The sequence below is a fragment of the Haliaeetus leucocephalus genome, unplaced genomic scaffold (genome assembly GCF_000737465.1).
Source record: "Haliaeetus leucocephalus isolate CR32 unplaced genomic scaffold, Haliaeetus_leucocephalus-4.0 Scaffold228, whole genome shotgun sequence".
In the NCBI taxonomy this organism is placed as follows: Eukaryota; Metazoa; Chordata; class Aves; order Accipitriformes; family Accipitridae; genus Haliaeetus; species Haliaeetus leucocephalus.
In genome coordinates, this window is record NW_010972664.1 from 21,902,883 (window position 1) to 21,921,795 (window position 18,913).

The 18,913-nt window shown below is 40.4% G+C and overlaps 1 protein-coding gene across 1 annotated transcript in view; it reads right to left on the reverse strand.

The window, feature by feature from the left end:
* Positions 1 to 18,913, reverse strand: part of POLQ (polymerase (DNA directed), theta) — a 53,407-nt gene that overhangs the window by 522 nt on the left and 33,972 nt on the right. Inside the window, exons 20-30 of the mRNA XM_010567683.1 lie at positions 17,996 to 18,236; positions 16,676 to 16,869; positions 14,808 to 14,945; positions 13,228 to 13,402; positions 12,603 to 12,738; positions 10,055 to 10,173; positions 9,217 to 9,401; positions 8,753 to 8,864; positions 7,044 to 7,168; positions 5,394 to 5,547; positions 3,480 to 3,598 (exon numbers count right to left, since the gene is read on the reverse strand). Coding sequence (XP_010565985.1) covers positions 3,480 to 3,598; positions 5,394 to 5,547; positions 7,044 to 7,168; positions 8,753 to 8,864; positions 9,217 to 9,401; positions 10,055 to 10,173; positions 12,603 to 12,738; positions 13,228 to 13,402; positions 14,808 to 14,945; positions 16,676 to 16,869; positions 17,996 to 18,236 — 1,698 coding nt within the window. The remainder of the gene's footprint in view (positions 1 to 3,479; positions 3,599 to 5,393; positions 5,548 to 7,043; positions 7,169 to 8,752; positions 8,865 to 9,216; positions 9,402 to 10,054; positions 10,174 to 12,602; positions 12,739 to 13,227; positions 13,403 to 14,807; positions 14,946 to 16,675; positions 16,870 to 17,995; positions 18,237 to 18,913) is intronic.

The following is an 18,913-nucleotide window of genomic DNA, read 5'->3' on the forward strand; positions in this document are numbered from 1 at the left end:
TCATTGTCTTGGCACAAGAGGCACTCTGTGAAACACAAACGACAAACCTCTGGGAAAGCAGATCACATTCAACACAGGTGCTAGAAATACCGCTCAGGTTCCCCCTCACTATTTTGTTGAGGCAACTCCCAACACTTGCTGCCCTCCAAAAGTACTGCTAGGAAAACACTCATTTCAGTATGCAGTTAGGGCACCAGAAGATACTTTTGCCTGCAACTTTTTGCATTGTGAGAGACTGGATTTTATTTTCCTGACTGTAAATACCTGCCCTGCATAAAAGGACTCTCCTTCCTACCCCAAGACCCACACAGAGTCCAGCCTGTCCTGCGTTGCTTGTTTGAATGAATCTTGCAGTCCACACTCATCCCACAAACCTTTCCACAGCAGAGTGAAAACAGGCTTTGAAATTATTGTGATTCCTCATCTCAGCTAGTGGCCACTGTGTGAGCACAGGAACTATTCAAGCTTTCTGACCCTTCCATGAGTTCTCATAATTTCTTCACAGGTACCCACAATAGAAATTCCCCCAGTTTTTACTGGGGAATGAAGGAGGGGATTTGAGGAGATCAGAGCACAAGAGTTTACCACAGCATTAAGAACTAGGGGAAGATTTGTCTTCCAAACCCCTACGCCCTTACATACCACATTTCAAAATGATCTTGATAACCTAGAAAAATGCTTTGAAATGGGATGTAATTCACCACAGACAAATACAGAGTAGAAAGAAGCAGGGTAGAGAACTAGGATAGAGATAATCTACTGTTCAAAAATAGGATGAAAAATAACTGCCTGGGAAGGAAAAAAATGGGGTTATCAGAGATTAAAAACCAAACAGGGCTTTAAGCAAGGCATACTGTTGTGAGAAAGAAAGCAAATGTAATTCTGGAACACAGAAAATGTTGCTTATGTGACACACAGATCAATCTTCCACTCTATTCAAACCACTCCAGCCTTGATCAAGTTTGGGGCCCAGTATTTCAAAAGAAACACGAACCATACAGAGGGAGATTCTCTGAGAATGGTCACAGGTCCAGCACACACCACCAGCAAGGAACACAAGATTAGGGCTGCTGCACCTAGAACAAGGGATGGTGGCTGCAGGAGAGACACGAAAACCTGCATGAGGTTCCTGGGGAAGCTGATGGAATGAGACAGGACATGCACCAACGCCCTGACCTTGGTGGCTTTGGGCTCTGAATTTCCTGTACATTAAGCAAACAGCATGGCTTCCAGAGTTCTCAATGGTCAGCTAAAGCACACTTGGAGGAATTCTGGCAATCTTGAAAACATAAATGCAATGATGCTGGGAACAAGCAAGCAGTTTAAAAGCATCTAGCCTTTGATTCCGAATCTAGTCCATACCTTTATGTTCCTACCTGATTCCTCTTTGCCAGGGTCAGCTCAACAGATAGAAGGTCAAGCCTCCTTCTACCATCCTTGGCAATATTATCATAGTCTTGCTATTGTGATAAGCTCTGAAAGCTCGCTACCTTCACTTTGACATTCTGCACAGACTAGGAAAGCCCTGATGCCCCAGGCATTTCACACCTTCAGCACAAGAAAAAACAGGTATTACCCCAATGTGGTCTTTTAAAAAGAAGCAAGCTAGCTCACTGATAGACTGCAAATGAAAACAGAATGATCACTAGAGTTGTTTCTCTTACAAACCATTTGTCAGGATACTCTGACTGGAACACAAATTCCTAGATATATGGAAAGATATTTTTAGTTTTCTTTTATGCACTTTGGCAGCCGAAAATAAGCTAGAGCCAGCATCGAGCCTGTGACCAAACTAACTTCTCCGCATAAAAATTGCTGTTGCAGCTGAGAAATACATGATTTACAGTATAATAAAGCTTTAGTGCCAGCAAGATGAAAAAACCTCACAAATACAGAAACCAAGAAATGCTCACTTCTTTTTTACTAAGAGGTATATTGTAGTTCAAAAGGACCAATTAATTCAGGCCCTACTTTAAGTGGGGGCTTAAGAGGGAGATACTTCAATAGATCCTTTCCAACTTAGCTCTTTCCACTATAGGATAATTCTAATGGTGCATCTAAAGCACAGCAAACAATATTATCAAAAAAAGATTCTTTCTGGCCCTAAAAACAATGAATCAAAGGGGTAAGAAGTACTCTGTTGTCTCAGCTCGACAGAAATCCTTGAAAAACAAGCAAATCTGGCACACACACAAGGAAAGTCTGAGTCTAGGAAATATGCCTTGTGTACATATGCTGTTTTAAGGGACTGCCCAGAAAATCTGTGGACAGAAATATATCTGAAGGAAGTTGGAAAAGCTAGTAATAATTACCCTTGAAGTTGAGGTGGTTAATGAAAAAATATAATACAAAAAATAACAAGGAAATCCACTCACTTGGCCCCAGTTCTTCTGGGGACACTGTGATAACTTGGAGCCAGTACCTAAAGACGTAAATGCCTATACTCAGGGGATTTCAGTTTTCTACAGAAAGAAAATTAGGAGCCTTTTCATCTCTAAAACAGCCTGCCTGGATTGAAGCAGCAGATGTCTGAACAGAGCTAGCAAAAGGAACAGAAGCGTGAGCTGACATTCAAGAAAAAAATATTAAACCTTTTGTTCTTAATGAAATTAAAAAAAAAAAACCATGCTCAGGCCAGTCAGTACTACTGAAAGGTCTCTCAGACAAGGAGTTACTGCTTGCCATAATGAAATGGCCTTTTGTCATTAAAGACATGTATGCACAGAACAGAAGTGGGAGAAAGACATCCCCAAGCTCTGGAAGCCCACCCTGGGAGCCTTCCTGCATTTGTGCTCAGGACTTGGGAGAACACTGAGCTGCCAACATACAGCTAAAACGCTACTGAAAGCTGTCACACAGACACCACCCCGCCCAGGCACAGGAGCATCTACATGGTGGAAGAGCACACACAGAGACACACATGCACATGAAAGGTACCCGAAGTCCACACAGCACGTTTCTTGTATCTACCGTGCTGCTAATCAGCACCATAACACCCCTACCAGAAAGACAGGTAGGTAGGGAATGAGGAAACAAGTACCAAAAGCAAAGACTCCTCCTTTCCCTACACAGAGTACAAACCACAGCTGTAACAGTACATATTCCAAGTTAAGCACCAGAAGACACGAGTGTAAACAAGGAGACAAAAACACCTCCAAACGGCGAAAAACTTCCCCCTACACCTGTCAACAGTATTAAGTTACTTCACTCATCAAGTCTTGCAGAGAAGTTGTATGAACTACTGTTATATATGCTGCTAAAGCAGCAAAGTATATGTTGGAAAAATGAACTTGAGCATGAAAATAAAGGGATCAAGAATATAAACATCATTTTTCAGCCAACTTAACATCATCTTCACAGACCTTTTAGCGCACAGCAAGAGAGGATCCAGGGAACAGAACCTGAGCCCCTAGAAGGAAGGCTTGTTTGAAACATCGTAAATGCAGGAGGTAGCTGAAAAAGCAACTGCACGGCCGTACCTGGATGACATCATCCTCTGCAACTTCATAGAGGAGCTCATCGTGGAGTTGGAGGATGAAGAAACCTCCGCTGATTGATGGATGTAACATCCCTCCATTTCTCTTCCTCACCAGCCTTCCTACACAGGGGAAGAGCACAGTTCGTTAGATACCATTATGCAAAGGCATGTTTCTTGTATCAAAAAACCCTTGCACGTTCCTCATGCTGAGAAAAAGAACATGAGGAACTTTAAAATGAAAAAGCCCATGTCTACAGATAAAACCACAAAACATTACTATTCTATCAATATTTGTACAGCTACTGAGGGAAAAACATTAATGAAAAGCATTTTAGATATAAACATTTCAGCCTTACATTATAAAGATATGAATCAGAACAGAAACAAGAGACAGTTGCATCTCCTGAACCATCTGTTTTAAAAGTAAATTTTAAATAAAATCATGTCAAGTTTAATCAGAAGTTGGTTTGCAACATTCTCTCTGGCAATGAATTAGAATTCTGCTTTTCTTCCAAAATTATTTTAATGGCTAGTCTAAAAAAGCAGTAAGCCTCCTCCCAAATGCAGTTATCTGAAACTGTAGCTACTACTCCTGATTAAAAACAGGAAAGAAAAAAAGAGCAGTTTTTGAATAAACAAGTAAGCAGCTGACAAAAACAGGATCCTGGTAGGCCTTGCCTGACAAAAATAAAACAGAACAAATAGTTCCATGGTAAAAGCTTTTTTAAAAAAAATAAACAAACACAACCTCACACACACAAACTCAAAAGTTATTTATTTCTCAGGTCAGCTAACAGGAGGACTCCAGTTCTCAACTACAGGAAGGGTTTCACAGCATCATCAGTTCCTCACACAAGTCTCACACTGAAGCAGCAGTATTAAAGAAGCTACACGATGCAGGATGCATCTCTGTGCTACGGGCATTTGTAACTTGCTGAAAGAGAATTCTTCCCAGTTCTTGAAACAGCTTATATCAGAGGAGGAAAAATTGTCACAAATGCATCTACTCGCCTTCCTACAGTTATGTTGGCCGAAGGTCAGTTGCTGCTGCTCCTGGAAGGGGTGGGAAGCTCTGCTAGGCACATGCCTTCCACTTATAGCAGACTTCTGAATCTTGTCTCTCTAAAATAAAACTCCCTGGCATATTTTTAGAGGTTTGGCAATTAATTATTTAGTTTTCCTTCTCAGTCCTACAAATCAACTCCTCATATTAAGACAGCTTCATGTTTCAGGCTGAAGCATATGAACTGCCAAAGAAAGATAGCACTCCATCCCTTAAGTTGTCTTTCTAAAAATATATGACTGAACAAAACAGTGTCTACATTATGCTAAAAAAGTCATCTTCATAGCACTCTTCTGGGAATGAGTACCCCAGCACAGCTTTGCTATCTGCAGCCAGAAGAAATTTATGCTGATAAGTGTTTCATATAATATTCTTGTGGAGTCTCTGTACATCAAATTCCAGTCAACAAATTCTAGACTTAATTCTAAAAAAAAAAAAAAAAAAAAAAGTATTTTTGGAACTAGACGTTGTTCCACTCTATCTTTTCACTGCCTTTGAAGCCAGAGTATCTGCTCAGTTTCTCCTTCCTACTTTTGAACAATTCTGTGGTGGCATCACAGACAATATCATATATGAACACCCACTGTCAACCTTTGCAAGATCTGCTTTGAGGCAGTTGGGGTTTCTGATCTAATCACAGCATTTGCTTTAGTTTGTGTGTTGAGCAGACATTCTCCCTCCTTCCTCATGACTTTGCTGCCCATTAAACACAGACTTACTGCTGTCAGGAAACAAAATGTCTCCCACCCCTAGTCCAAAGGCCCTAACTCTTTTTTGCAGGCCTTTTTTTTTTCTTTTACATTAGTAACACTGAAAATTTTGCTCTAGTGTGCAAGGAAGAGGTGAGCATACCGGTCTTATTTCTCTGGAAGCAGCTCTCCAGATGTCCATGGGACTTGATCACAGAGGAGAAAGTTTCCAGGCGCCTCTGAATGTTCACAGTGGCTGTTTTGACAATGTCTGCAGCAGATCCCTGAACAGTTGTATTCACAGCCTGTCGCTCTGCCTAAACAGAGATAGTTGTTCTCAAAACTCACCCCCAAAAAATAAATCAAATCCAGCATGCCACATGTACTTCATTAAAAATGACAAATACATGGCCAAATACAAGCATAGTAAAACCGCCAGATAAAGAGTTTGTTATATCTGCCTGAAAGAGAGAGACATTAAAGACTAGCGTCAAACAGAAAATTTCTCCAGATGACTAAGAAAAGCAGGATTTCCACAAATTTAAAATTAATTAATATCAAGGGTAATAACCTCAAGAGTCACAAGCTACAAGAGGGAGAAGCATATACACCTGACAACAGTTTCATGAGGAGCAGAAAAATCTCACAGTTAATCCAAATACCTTCTGCCTATCTTCAAAACCATCAGGAATGGATAACCAAAGGCAAGAAGCTGGACTTCATGGACTAATAATCTGGTCTGCTACACCAAACCCTGACTGCAAAAACCCACAAGACCACACTGTGACACAATGACTTTTCCCACACACACACAAGCAACCTCTCTACTAATCCCCTCCTTGGACAAGAAAACTGTATTCAAAGGTTCTTCTCTCTTTGATTAGAGCTGAAATGTGTGCAAAAGTTATGAGGAAGCTGAAATGAAAGTGAAGATAATTCATTAACTGGTCTTTAATATGATTTTAAAAAATAAATCAAAGTTGATCAGAAGGTGCATCTACAAAGGTGCATCCTGAAGTATCCTTCAGATTAAACAGTCAAATCATCTCAAAAGTTTTTTGAGAGTCTCCTTGTTTCCCTTTCAACTACTTGATAGTACAAACTCTCCCACTTCCTCCTTCTTCCACTCTAGTCTTTAATTCCATACAACCCGATCCAGCTTCCTACTGAGAAGTATAATGCTTTCTCCCCACAGAAATGTACCAACATCTCCCCAGGGACTCAATTCACTCTTACTGAAGTAGAGTCTATGATAGATGTGTCCAAAACGACCTTGAAAAAAAATAATGCCAGTGCAAAGGCATATATTCACTAAATATTTATTCAACGAGTTAGAGCAATTTTCCTTTGAGGGGCAATAAGAAAAGGAACAAATACTCAAACATATAAGACCTAAATGCCCTTTCCTGTTCAAGTGCTGATAGCATATAACATACAAAGACTGCTGAGTGGGAGCGACTCATTCTGAAGAGTTAAAGCACATCACTGTGTGGAGGCTTTACAAATCATGTCCATTTCAATAAATTACTCATTCCGGTTCCAATGTGGGAGTTCTGAAGTGAGGTTAGCACAGTGATGACAGCTGTACACCCAGTCACAGAAGACTTACGTCAAGCAGACCATGACAAAAGCTCTGCTATTCACAGAACAACTGAGGGAAGAATGAACTAAGTGAGAAGCGGAAGGTCATGACCAAGATGGCTCATAGACCCTGTAAAACCGCAGATACGGATACGCGAAGAAATCTAGTACTTTAAAAACAACAACAACAAACAGAAAGAAAAAAGGGAAAAAGGTACTGCACTCAACATACATGAGCTTTACTGTAGGGATTTGGATCTTTGATAGCTGGCAGGTATCTCCGTCTCCCCAGGATGGTCTGCACAAACCCATCTCTTCTGCAGCTCCTCACCGTCTCCCTCAAGAATTTCTGAATCCCTGTGAAAGGTAAGAAAAAGTTTTCCCTAATACAGCTGATGTTCCATGTTCACTTCTCACTGGGGTCACTGAAAGCGGTCTGGGACACCCAAACAGCACAAAGGTAATTCTTGAAATTTCCTAGACCCTGTCAGTGGCCAAGGGCACACAATCGCTCATTCAGCCTATTCGCAGCTCTGCTGGGAAACCTATTAAGACTTTTGAGGTGGAAGAGAGCGCATAGTGTCAGGATATCTGGCTGTGCACAAGGAGGTAGGAATTCCATTCTGCACAGTGCCCAGGCACAGAGGATCATACATGTATTATTGATAATGGAGAGGTCAGGACCTGGACCAGCACTGGAAAGACAAGTAGTAGGAAAGGAGTAAGTTGAAAGCAGAAGTCAGAGCCCTTGATGCCTCAGGCTGCCTAACTTCAGACTGTGTCACTTCAGATTCTAGGATGAAACAAACTCACCCACCTGCACTTTGCAAGGGAAGCAGTGAATCCACCAAGAGAGTTAAAAAGAAACTTAGGTCAAAGAAAGGTGAGAGAGGGAAGAGTCCCTTTCACTGCAAGTTCAGGTAATAACTGGACTAAAGTGGAAAAAGTTAACTTCAGGCAGTCTCTTTCCAAGGTTTACAAAACATAAAAGGTAAAAGGAGCTATTCAAGATCAAGACTGACAGTATTAGTCAATTCATTAGGTATGTAATTTAGCATGTCAGCCTGGCAATACACACAAGTGAAAATTCATAAGAAGTGACGTTACAATATAAGGTACATTGCGGCGTTTGTATGTATGCACATGTACCGAGAGGGGGGAACCAGGAAGTCATTTCTAAGGGTCATGAAGGAGAGACTATCCAGAAATTACTGAAGACTAAACAGACTCTTAATAGGACACCATTTCTCAGCATCTGCCTCCTAAAGAAACAAACCCTGAATCTTCAGAACACAATTTTCCAGCTCATTTCCAAGTTTTACGATTAGAGCTAGCTGTCTCTCATGCCATTTGCCCTCCATTCATTTTCTGATTGCAGCTCTACTCCCTTTATAGCTTTCCTAAAAATTAACATGCTGCTTAGAAACGCAACAGTGTCTTTTTACAAAACATGGGAGAGCTGCTCTGAGCAGCTGGATAAAAATGTAAGGGTTATATGCAAAACAGTTTAAAATTCAATGAAAGCAGAAAACAAGAACAGAAGAGAGAAGTACTTATATTTAAAATGTATAAGAAGTGTGGTCTAAAGTTATATTGCATATCCTTTGAAGCTGTGTGTTTTATAAGGAAGAGAGTGTTTCTTTTTCAGAAAGCTAAGAGCTTTAACATTAATCCCCAGGGCTTATTAATTAATTAAAAAAACAACAAAATAATTAATATAATAAGCATACAACAAGATCCTAAAGATGAATAAAACCAGAGTGTACCGTAAAACATTATGGAGTATCAAACTGCTGTGTTCATGCACTAGACTTCTTCAAAATGAAAAGCTTTTTCAAAAGAGATAGGAGTAGTAGAGGGCTGAGACAAATTTAGGATTTGAAGAACATGGAGAGAAAGGATTAAAAACAACCACCACCCAGCTCCCAGCCATATCCGAACCTGTGTATCTTGATTTGAAGGATTCAATGTAATTGGCAGCTTCATTTTCATCAATCCCCATCTGCTCGCCTAAAGATTTTGCTCCTATTCCATAGATGATTCCATAGCAAATCTGCCAGAGGACAGTGTGAAGAACCGCAACCATATGGTGAACCATGCAGAGAAAGCAGAACCAAAACAAAGTGTGATTCACTGGAAGACAAGTGTATGGGAACAAGGGCGAGCATGCAAAAAGAGAGACTACCTCTGAGTCCGAGCCATTCATGCCGCTTTTCTCCACGCTCATCCCCCAAAACCCAGACAGCTCCAACTGAAACGTATTGAGAGTGGGAGGACATACAAAGCAACTACTGAACAGCCACGGCGGAACCCCAACAGAAAACCGTACTATTGACTCCCTGATTTTTGAACACTGAACCTTCCTGCCCAGAAAGCTGCTGCTGAATTTTTCTCCTAAAAGTTACCTGTTTAGCTTGTTGCCTGGTCCCATCTCCAACGGCTTCAGGATCAATCATTTTCCATTCCGCTGCTATGTTCTTAAAGACATCAGTACCTCCGTTCAAGGCTTGAATGAGTCGACAGTCGCAAGACAGATGAGCAAGGATCCTCAGTTCAAGCTGAGAGTAATCAGCAGCCAAGATTAAGCCACCTGAAGTCAAGAAGTTAGCAAACATCATTATTTCATAAATTACTCCAACAACATTCCAACCAACATTCCAGCAAGAAGGACTGAATCTGTCCTTGCATCTTCTGCTCTGAAAGTTTTCCACAGCCATTTCTATCAGAAAAATTCTTGCCTTTTTCCCCAATGCCCAGGCCTGCCTGCTTTCCATCTAGCCCCTACATCTGGAATCCATAAAAAACACACAAAGTATCTCTCCAGGTGTCTGTGTAAAAGTCTAGCACCTGATAGGAATGATCGTCACAGAGATCAGACCAGCAGACTTGTACTAAGCCAGGGCAGGCAATATGAGAACTGATATTTGGATAGAAAGAACACTAGATAGAGTGCAATTTGTGTATTAAGAGCTGCCTAAGCTACCTCTTTAAAAAACAGGTATTCTTAAAGAGGAAAGGAAAGTGTGAACATTTGAATTGTAACATTTGAATAATTTCCCCAACTGAAACTCTCTCCTTTACAGTCTTGTGAATAATTTTGAGGGCATGCTAACTACTGCATTAGTTTTCCAAGCAGGTTGCTCAGTCAGATATATACTGTCATCAATTCTTAACTCTTCATCAGATCTAGGATTTTTTGTTAACTATATTCTCAACAATTGCGGAGCAGGATCTGGGCATTACCTGGGAAGGGAACAAAAGCGTGCCTCATGCTGACAGAAAATGGTATTCCTCTTTCTTGGGATCTGTCTTCAGCCTCAGCCTGTAGGCCATTAGGCAAAATGCTGGAACGCTTTCTACACCTGTGGAGACAAAGAATAACTGTTCTTCACCAATTTCTAAAACACTTAAAGATGCATAATCATTTTTGCCACAAAGAATCAGTGAAAACAAGTGAGACCGTAGCCTCTATTCCACTCCTCTGGACAAGCCATACCTAAATTTGACCATGGGGGAATTGGACAGAGGCCATACGTACACCTGAAGGGATTTACTGACTCTGAACAGATTTAGGGATAAATCTTCCTAGTACATTGGATAATTCCACTCCAAAACAGGTAAGATGAAAGGCCCCAGATCTGTGATGGGTGCATTCCAGAAAGATAGCACAGGAGTCCTACAGGAATACTAAAAACTCAACACCCCACCTTGAGTGCCAAGTCTTCTCTCAACATCATTCTCATATGCAGAATGCCTACACCAGCCCATACCTAGCAGAGACAGAAAAGATTTCCCCCACATCAGCCTCATGACTCTGCACACACACACGCACACACACAAGTAAGCCTGTAAAAGCAGAGCAGAAGTTGCAGAAGACGTGCTCGTAAAACACTGCACGTTTCCTCTCTAAAGACTGAGCAAAAAAGGCCCCAAAGCAACTTGATTTTCTTTTCCAGGTGGCCAGAAGTTTACAGTGACACCCAGGTGCTCTGCAACATCTCAGGGCTTGCTTAGCTCTCCTGTCCCACCAAGACACTTGTAGCTGCAGATGAAATTGTAGCCATCAGTGCCCCCACTGAACAGTGCGCAGCTGTGACACCATACATACCACCTACTCCCATCAGCACCAGTCTACCTGCCAGTCCGTTGGGTTCTTCACTAGAAGTCAAAAGGCCTTTATAAGTCCTTGATGTTTGAGTCAGGGATCTGAGCAATTTCTTTTTCAGAATGAAAAGGTATCTCTGAGATCAAGACTAGTTTCAGCAAAGCACAGAAAAGACATCATGCGCTCTTCCCTTATGCACTCCCTTTTCTTCTTACACCTTGTCATCTCAGGGATGGTAGGGATCAAGGAGATGAAAGATAGCACAAAAATCACAGAAATAAGTTTGCAAAAGAAATAAAGGTCAGGGACAACATATGGGAACTGTAGAGAATCATACTGTCCAGCACAGGTTCCCAGTTTAGTTGAATGAGTAAGGGCTTTATACAATGATCTAATTTAGCTACACTCCTCTGGTCAGAAGCTTCTTGCAACAAGAGGAAGGAGTAGTAACAGCAATTACTAAGTTAAAAGACAGTTTGGACCAAAGTTTGGAAGGCATGTCAGACTTAGGCTGCATGACATTCTTTTGTGCCAGCAGTCATTTCTGTGACTTTGGGATTGCTCATCTTCCTAACGCACTGGCTGCTTAACTAAGGAATGTAGTCCCAAAAGTCAGCCTGAGAAGCAGACCTCTCTCAAGTTCAGCAAGCACTCCGTTCCTTTGATGGGCTGCTTCGCTACAGGGAAGACTCTAAGAATGCAGCCCACTCTCCAACCATCCTGCAAAGCTGCTGCAAGCCTGAGCACTGCCAGAGCCATTCTCAGAACATTTCTGCCTCCATGGCTAGGCCTGGTTCTTCTGAAGACACATGGACAAGATCCTGCTGCTCCTGGGCTCTCTTACCGTGCTACTCAGGGCACAAGGATGTTAGACACATGGTGGTAAAAGACGACAAACAGAAGAGCCAAAAACTTCCAAATTTCTCACATCTTGCTAGGGGAAAAAAAGATGATAAAAGTCACTCAGGTGACCCATGTGGGACAAGAACCTGAATGGAAAGAGAAACTGAAAGGATAGAAAACCACCACCGAGTATGAAGGCCCAAAGCTCACGAGCTATCTGCTAAAAGATCCACCTTGATATTTCACTAGACTTGCGCACAACTGTTTAGGCACTGGCATGTAATACTGTCAAAATAGGCTGTTTGGTTAACAGAAACCAGATTTAGAAATCTTTTTCTGTTACCTGGTAGATTTTGCAGGATCATTATCACAAGTGAAACTATTAACAAAGAATGAAAAATATATTCACCCATGTTCCCTTACACAGGGAGCTGCACAGCATAAACCAGTTGAACTTTCTTCTGCTTCTTCCATAATAACCTCGCCTCTTTCAGAGTAGCTCTTAGAACGTCAGACCAGATCCTAACTTCAATTTAGTTACTTTTAACACTCAGGCTTTCCATCCAACAGTTGGGAGCATAATGCTAATCTCACTGTAGGGTTTCATAAAGAATTTCAAAAAGCAAGTGGCTACATGGAGTCACATGCTGTTAGTATTATTAGGTCTTTCACGTGTCACTGATCTTTAGGTATTTATTCCCCTGAAACTGTAAGAGAAATACTGACTAACAAGTCACACTGACATGACAGCAGCCACAGGTGAAGTCAGAAAAAGAGAAATTTGACAACTCGACCACATTAAGATTAGAAGAGTAGGCAGAAGCTTTGCCAAGATCCTCCTACCTGCCCCCAGAAACAGCATGAGAATTAACATTTCCACGGGCTCTGGAGGGTGGGCTTTCTTCAACCACAGTTGGCATTTCAATCTCAAAATCTCTTGGCACGTTCTGGATATTTGGTTCTATGAAGGTTATTCGACCTGAGAAGGAAGACAAAGCAGAACAAAGTCAGGGTCCAAAAGGAGTCTCTCTAACTTCACACAGCTGAACACACATCTGCACCTCCAAAAAACAAGGGGCAGGAGGGCAGGACAACACACAACCATTGAGAAAATTGAAGAAAAAAAAAATATTTAGGTATAATGGGCTCAAGATGGTTCCCCTGCAGCATTTCTGTTTCACTGATAAGAAACTCCCAAATCCAGAACCTGTTCCGGGGTCAGAGATTTACATGCTAATATGTGCAAGAAATTAATAATACTACTTGGTAAACACAAAAGCTATTTTAAGACATCTAGACTTTTAGAGCAGATTCTTGTGAAATAAGTATTTCAGTATTTTCATTTGAAGTAGAGCACAGGCTTGATTTCCTTACTTTTCCCTATAGAAAAGCTGCGCCCCCCCCCCCCCAAAAAAAAAAAAAAAAAAAAAATCAGTAAGAAGTGAGGATTTTGCACGCATTTCTTTACCTGTAGCTGTGTGAGTCTGTGAGAGTGGATATATCCTTTCCATTCCCAGTGCAGAATTCAATCGCTTTTCCCTCTGTAGTGGAAACACCACTTTAGTAATGGCATTGTTGATCCTCCTCCATTCCAATATCAGCCCTGGCAATGGGTGAAGTGTCTTTAATTTCTCCAAAACATCCTTGTGGGGAGAAAAAGGCACAACTATAATAACTGCCTTTAAAGCTTTATAATTAAAGTTTTTGCAGTTCTGCAGGAAAAAGCAACTCCTTCACCCACAGTGAGCTTCCAGTCTCACTGCCTTAAAATTAAATGGATATCACCTCCATTTACACCGCCTACACCTGGGCAATCAAAGCACCATGAGACACAACCGCAATTTTATTACACACAAGAAGGCACTCACTTCCCTTTGGACTTTTGCAACCTCATCACCACTCTTAGTCTGCACCAACCAATAAATCACCTGAAATGATCAAATAAAGCATCACTTGCCATAGGTCCCCTACGTTGTCTCCTCTGGCCCAGCGTTAATGCTCCTCCTCCGTCTTCTTGCATATTTTTCTCCCTGCTCTCTCCTATCCGTACACTAGGAACACATAAAATGAAGCCCTTGACCATGCTCCTTGAAAGACAAAGCTGATCACTAGCAATCAAATCCTTTCATTTAAATCAGAAATTAGAAGGGACTAACAAGAATTTCAAAAGACAGTGGCATGCAAACATTTCTCAAAATAACATTTTTTTATATGCAGCAGGCAGCTGCAGCCTCATCCCTCCACATCACAAAAGGAGGAAATCCTCACTTTGCTTCTTGCTCCCTGCTCTGCCAACCACAACCGCACTCACTTTTTCACTGCCACTTGAGTTTTGGAAATCAATACTTGTCTTCCAAGCACTGACTATACTGAACAAGGAGAAACTAAGAAAACAACACAGATTAATGAGTCCTGAAAGCAAGGAACATGTATATCTGCTAATATCACTTGTCTGGCAAGAGCACCCATTAGCCTGCAGCAGTTGGTATTAATGCAGCTCCACAATACTTATCAGCTGGCAAGCATGTCAATAGCCTTCACACATATAGAAGTTTTTGATATACTAAATTTGACAAGCCATCAGATCAGCTATTCTGAAGACAAATTCTCTGAAGCACAACACACAGATATGGTAGTATCAGGCAGGGAAGATATTGTATTTAATCATCATGGTATTTAAGTATCTTTCAAGCTGATATTGAAAAACTGTTCTACTATTGGCTTTACAAAATTATGGTGCTAATTTGGTCTTACAGGTGGTTTGGGAAATCAAATTCTGCCTGATTTATTCTTATTGAAGTCTGCTATTTATAGTCATGTCCTCACTACACTCAGGCTTTAGGAGAGTAGGAGGAGTTAATAACTCTGCTAACAGAGAAGGCAGAATCCCGTTTGAATTTCCAGTGGTAACTGGAGGAACAAAAAGGCAATTAAAATTTACTTTCATTTAAGGTAGCATACCTAACTCCAATGTAACCAAGCAGCAGATGTGTGAAGAGGGAGTTATTTTTACAGTCACTTTCAGATTAGAACCAGACTTTACTGTACCTTGGTTGTACTGAACTGCTTGCTCAGCCTAACCCCGTTTTGTTTAGCAGTTGCTCTTCTGGTGTAACCCAGAGTTTTCTTGCTCCCTTGAACTTTCACATCTCCATTTTGTGGCAACTTCAGCTCCAGGAACAAAACCTGAAAAAGGCCAGCATTTCAAATCAGTTTCTGCATGCTACTCCCAAGAGAAAACAAAAAGGAACTCAGCACTTAAACAGCTTGTTCCAACTAAAGGATAGTACGAATGCTTCAGGTAATTAAAAAGCTGATTTAAAGATCTCTGCTCTCAAAGTCATTCCTCCGTATTTTAATTAACTACAAAATGCAATCTAAAATCTCATTTTCTGAACACTAAGTTTGAATTCAAAGATATGTTTTTAGAAAAGTTAATTAAGTCCATCCAGTAAGTGAAGTTACTGCTGACAGTCAACTGTAATAAAACGTGGAATTAAGATGACTAAAGGTGGGAAGAACATTGGTGAAAAAAAAGAAGTGTTAGCAGGGAGCAGGCTTCAGAGAAACGTGAATGGCATAAGAGGAGGCGGCAGTCACAAATACCTTTTATAAAATAGCCAGAATATTAGTTTTTCTAAAAAATTGCCAAGAACTGGAAAATTAAATATATGCTTACTTGTTGAGAGACAGAACTCAGTTCTTCATTTTTCATTCTATGTTTCTATGTAGCATTATACACTATTTAGCAGCTATTGTGTTTCACTTCACAGCTGGCGGAAGGACATAGAAGTTTTTCTCTCGCATGTTTTTGTAGCACAAAAGTTTTACTGACACAAAACTAGAAGGGTAAAGCTTTACTAACCTATACAAGATACTTTACATGATTCCTAACAAAATTTCCACATGAGAAACAAGCTTCTGTAGTTCAGAGAACAGCATTTCAGAAAAAACTTTCCTTCCCCTTTTCCATGAAGCAGAGTGAAAATGGAGCCAAGCGTTATTTCAGGAGTTCTAACTCAGACTACTGTTATGGAGCAAAGGTTCTGCATTTGCAACAAAGGAGGAATATTTCTGTGGAACTTCTTTTAGTGATGGCTGCTTGCAAATTTTGACTATTTCCACATAAAGTATAGCCCCTCAGCAAGAAATTAGTATATAGAAAGGAAATAAATGGGGGAAAAAAGCATGCACAGCAATTATAATCTATTCCTATGATTCCATGTAACATACATTAAAAAATACATAGCAAAGTTCTTCAGGAATAAAAGTATTGCTAATTTACATAGAAATCTGTTTCTTAGGCTTTAAAAAAAAGAATCAGTTCTATAGAACAGGTTCTTAAAAACAGACCATAGTTAATTCAAAATTTTTAAAGCAGTCTTTCCTCTTCTTTTATGCCTCTATAGGGACAAGGGTAACAATACAACTTGCTCAGTACAACTATTCTTAGACTCAGACTACATGGTATCACATCACATCTCATGTGTAGAATACTGGTATTGCAAAAAAAAGCTTCTCTAGTCCCACACCATTCATCCAAAATACTCCAGAAGCCATTTAATTGGCAGATCATCTTGTGTGCCAGGAGAAGCCATGGTCTATACAAACAACATGCTTATTTCCAGTTGGTTTTTATTTCCAGCACGCTTATTTCCACTTCTATCTTGCTTATTTCTACTAAAATTAGCAGAAAACAGAATGATCAATAACAAGCAGGAGACGCACAGCACCTTGCAGGCAGCAAGTTCATAATGAGTGTAAAGACAAATCAACTCTGAGGAGACATCAGTTTGTGTTTTGTCTTTTCTTCATATGCAGTCTACCCAAGAAGGTTTTTTCTTAAGTCTAAGCAAAAGCCTCTTGAGGGTATCGTCTGAGAAAGTTCTCCCCCTCCCACCCTAACCCTCACATACCTCTGCAATGTCATCAGGGCTCGTCAAGGAGAAGCTGTGGCCTGCCAGCTGATATGCCTTGGTCTCAATCTCACTTAGTTTAGCTTGCATGACTTGTTTCTGGGTTTCGTATGCTGTTGTGCTAAAGCCAATGCCGTTTAGCTCCAGCAGAGCCAAGCAATAATGGGTGGGCATCTCCACTTTAGAAAATACATCTGTAGTAAGTACAAACCCCAAGAAAAACTTTTATAACATCAAAAACAGATCAGCTGCAGATCAACAGATTGATTAAAAAAAAACCCTGGGGAATCCTCAGTTTTTAAAATCCTGAATGTCCTGACACACTGAAATCTTTTAATATAGATTTAGTTTAAATACTTTTGTTTCTGGAATATTTCATAGTAAATATTTCATAATAAGTAGTATTCCAGAACTTTTTATCACAAAAGTATTCAAAAGAATAACAACTTCTGTCAAAGTTTTTTTTTTTTTCTGAGAAATACACATCTCTTTGTATATCAACATTTTACGAACCACAGACATGCTTAATGTAAAGCTTTCTAACTTGATACACTTTCATTCCACCACCCACATCTTTTGAAAACGTGCTAAGGTTTGGTTATTACAAACATAAATGATGTGGTAAACTTGCAGTAAAAGACTTCAGTGAGACTGGACCCTAATCTTAAGCTTTGGATACAATTTAGAGGAAACGATCATGAAGCCCACCAACAGGTAGGTGCTTTTGAGGGTTTTTTTTTGTTCGCTTGTTTTTAAACAGAGGCAAGCATTCAGCAAATATTAGTGCAAACATACTGGATCATTCACTATGGGGTCACAAAAGTTTCATGGACACAACACATACATGTCAAACAATGCTATACGGGCAGGCCAAGGAGCAAGAAATCTCCTTCAGAAAACAGTTGAGGGTTTTAGGAATTGCTTCTGACAAGGAAATGCAAAAGCATTTGAAAATGTTCATGAGAAACCATAGGCAGACCCACAAGTCCCCTCAGAACAGCCAGGGGACTCACCTGGGAGGTAGAGATCTGCTTGATTCAGAGACTTAAATTAGAATCTGCTATTGCCTTAACCAGTGGAACTGGTGGATATTTGGGATATAAAAATTGTATTTTAATTTTAAATATAATTTTTTTGACAAAACAGATGTACTTCCAAGGGAATTTCCCTCTTTTCTTTTAACCAATAAACATTTTGCTACAGAATATACTTAGATAAGAACTTCCAAATCTCCTGTCTGCTCCAGTGATCATTCAGCCTGTGGTAGCACAACTACCTTTACCCTCCCTCTTTGCCCTCAAGTGGAGGAGCTCTCTTTACCTGTCAGATTTTCCCTCTGTAATTCATTACTGAGTTGGTTCATGACATTGAAGATAAGCACAGACTCTATTGCTGCTCTGTACCGCCCAGAACGATCTCCGCTGGCACTAAGCCCCAGGCTCTGCACCCCTTGGCCGGTGCCTACCCCTTCCAGTAGAGGTAGCTCGGTGGGGAGAAAGTTAGTCACCATGTTGTGAAGTGTACGTTCCTTAGAGCCAGAATCAAGCAGCCAACATGCAACCTTAAAAAGGGAGATCTCTGTGAGACCTTTCTTCCGTTTTAGTGGTAATACAACATGAATATTTAACTGGAGGTTAATGCAAGGTTATAGTGCAGATTATTTTTCTTGATTTGGTAGGCAGACTGGAATAATTTGTGGAAAAGTTACATGATTTCAGGTAAAACCTTCAAGAAGGCATAAGTCACTGAGAAGTTTCATTCTCACTCCAAGTTAATTCTGTATATTTGAAAACCTTACCCTTTGTCAACTAAACACATCTCAAAGCGCTGTCCTCAGGGTTTTTCATCTATTAAAACCTAACACAAAGGGGGTTAAATATGAAAATCAGGATCAAAACTTGTTTAATCTGAAAACTGACTTTGTAAAAATCAGAACTTGCTATTGATCTAGAATATTAGTCAAGCTGAGCTCTCCTATTTTTTGCACATCAGCACTAGTACCAAGAATTCTGCAAGGCAAATTTTATTCTCAGTAAGCCTCATACCTCCCACTGCCTTCAAAGCAATTTCACTTATAGCTATATTTCAATTTCTTGTGTCAAAATAGGATGAAACATAGGTTTCTGCATTGTCTCTGCCATGCAAGCAGAAGGTAAAAACCACATGTATATATATGGGGGGGTGGGGGGTGTCTGTATATATTCATTGCATGACTAAAATAAACAAAGATGAGTATGA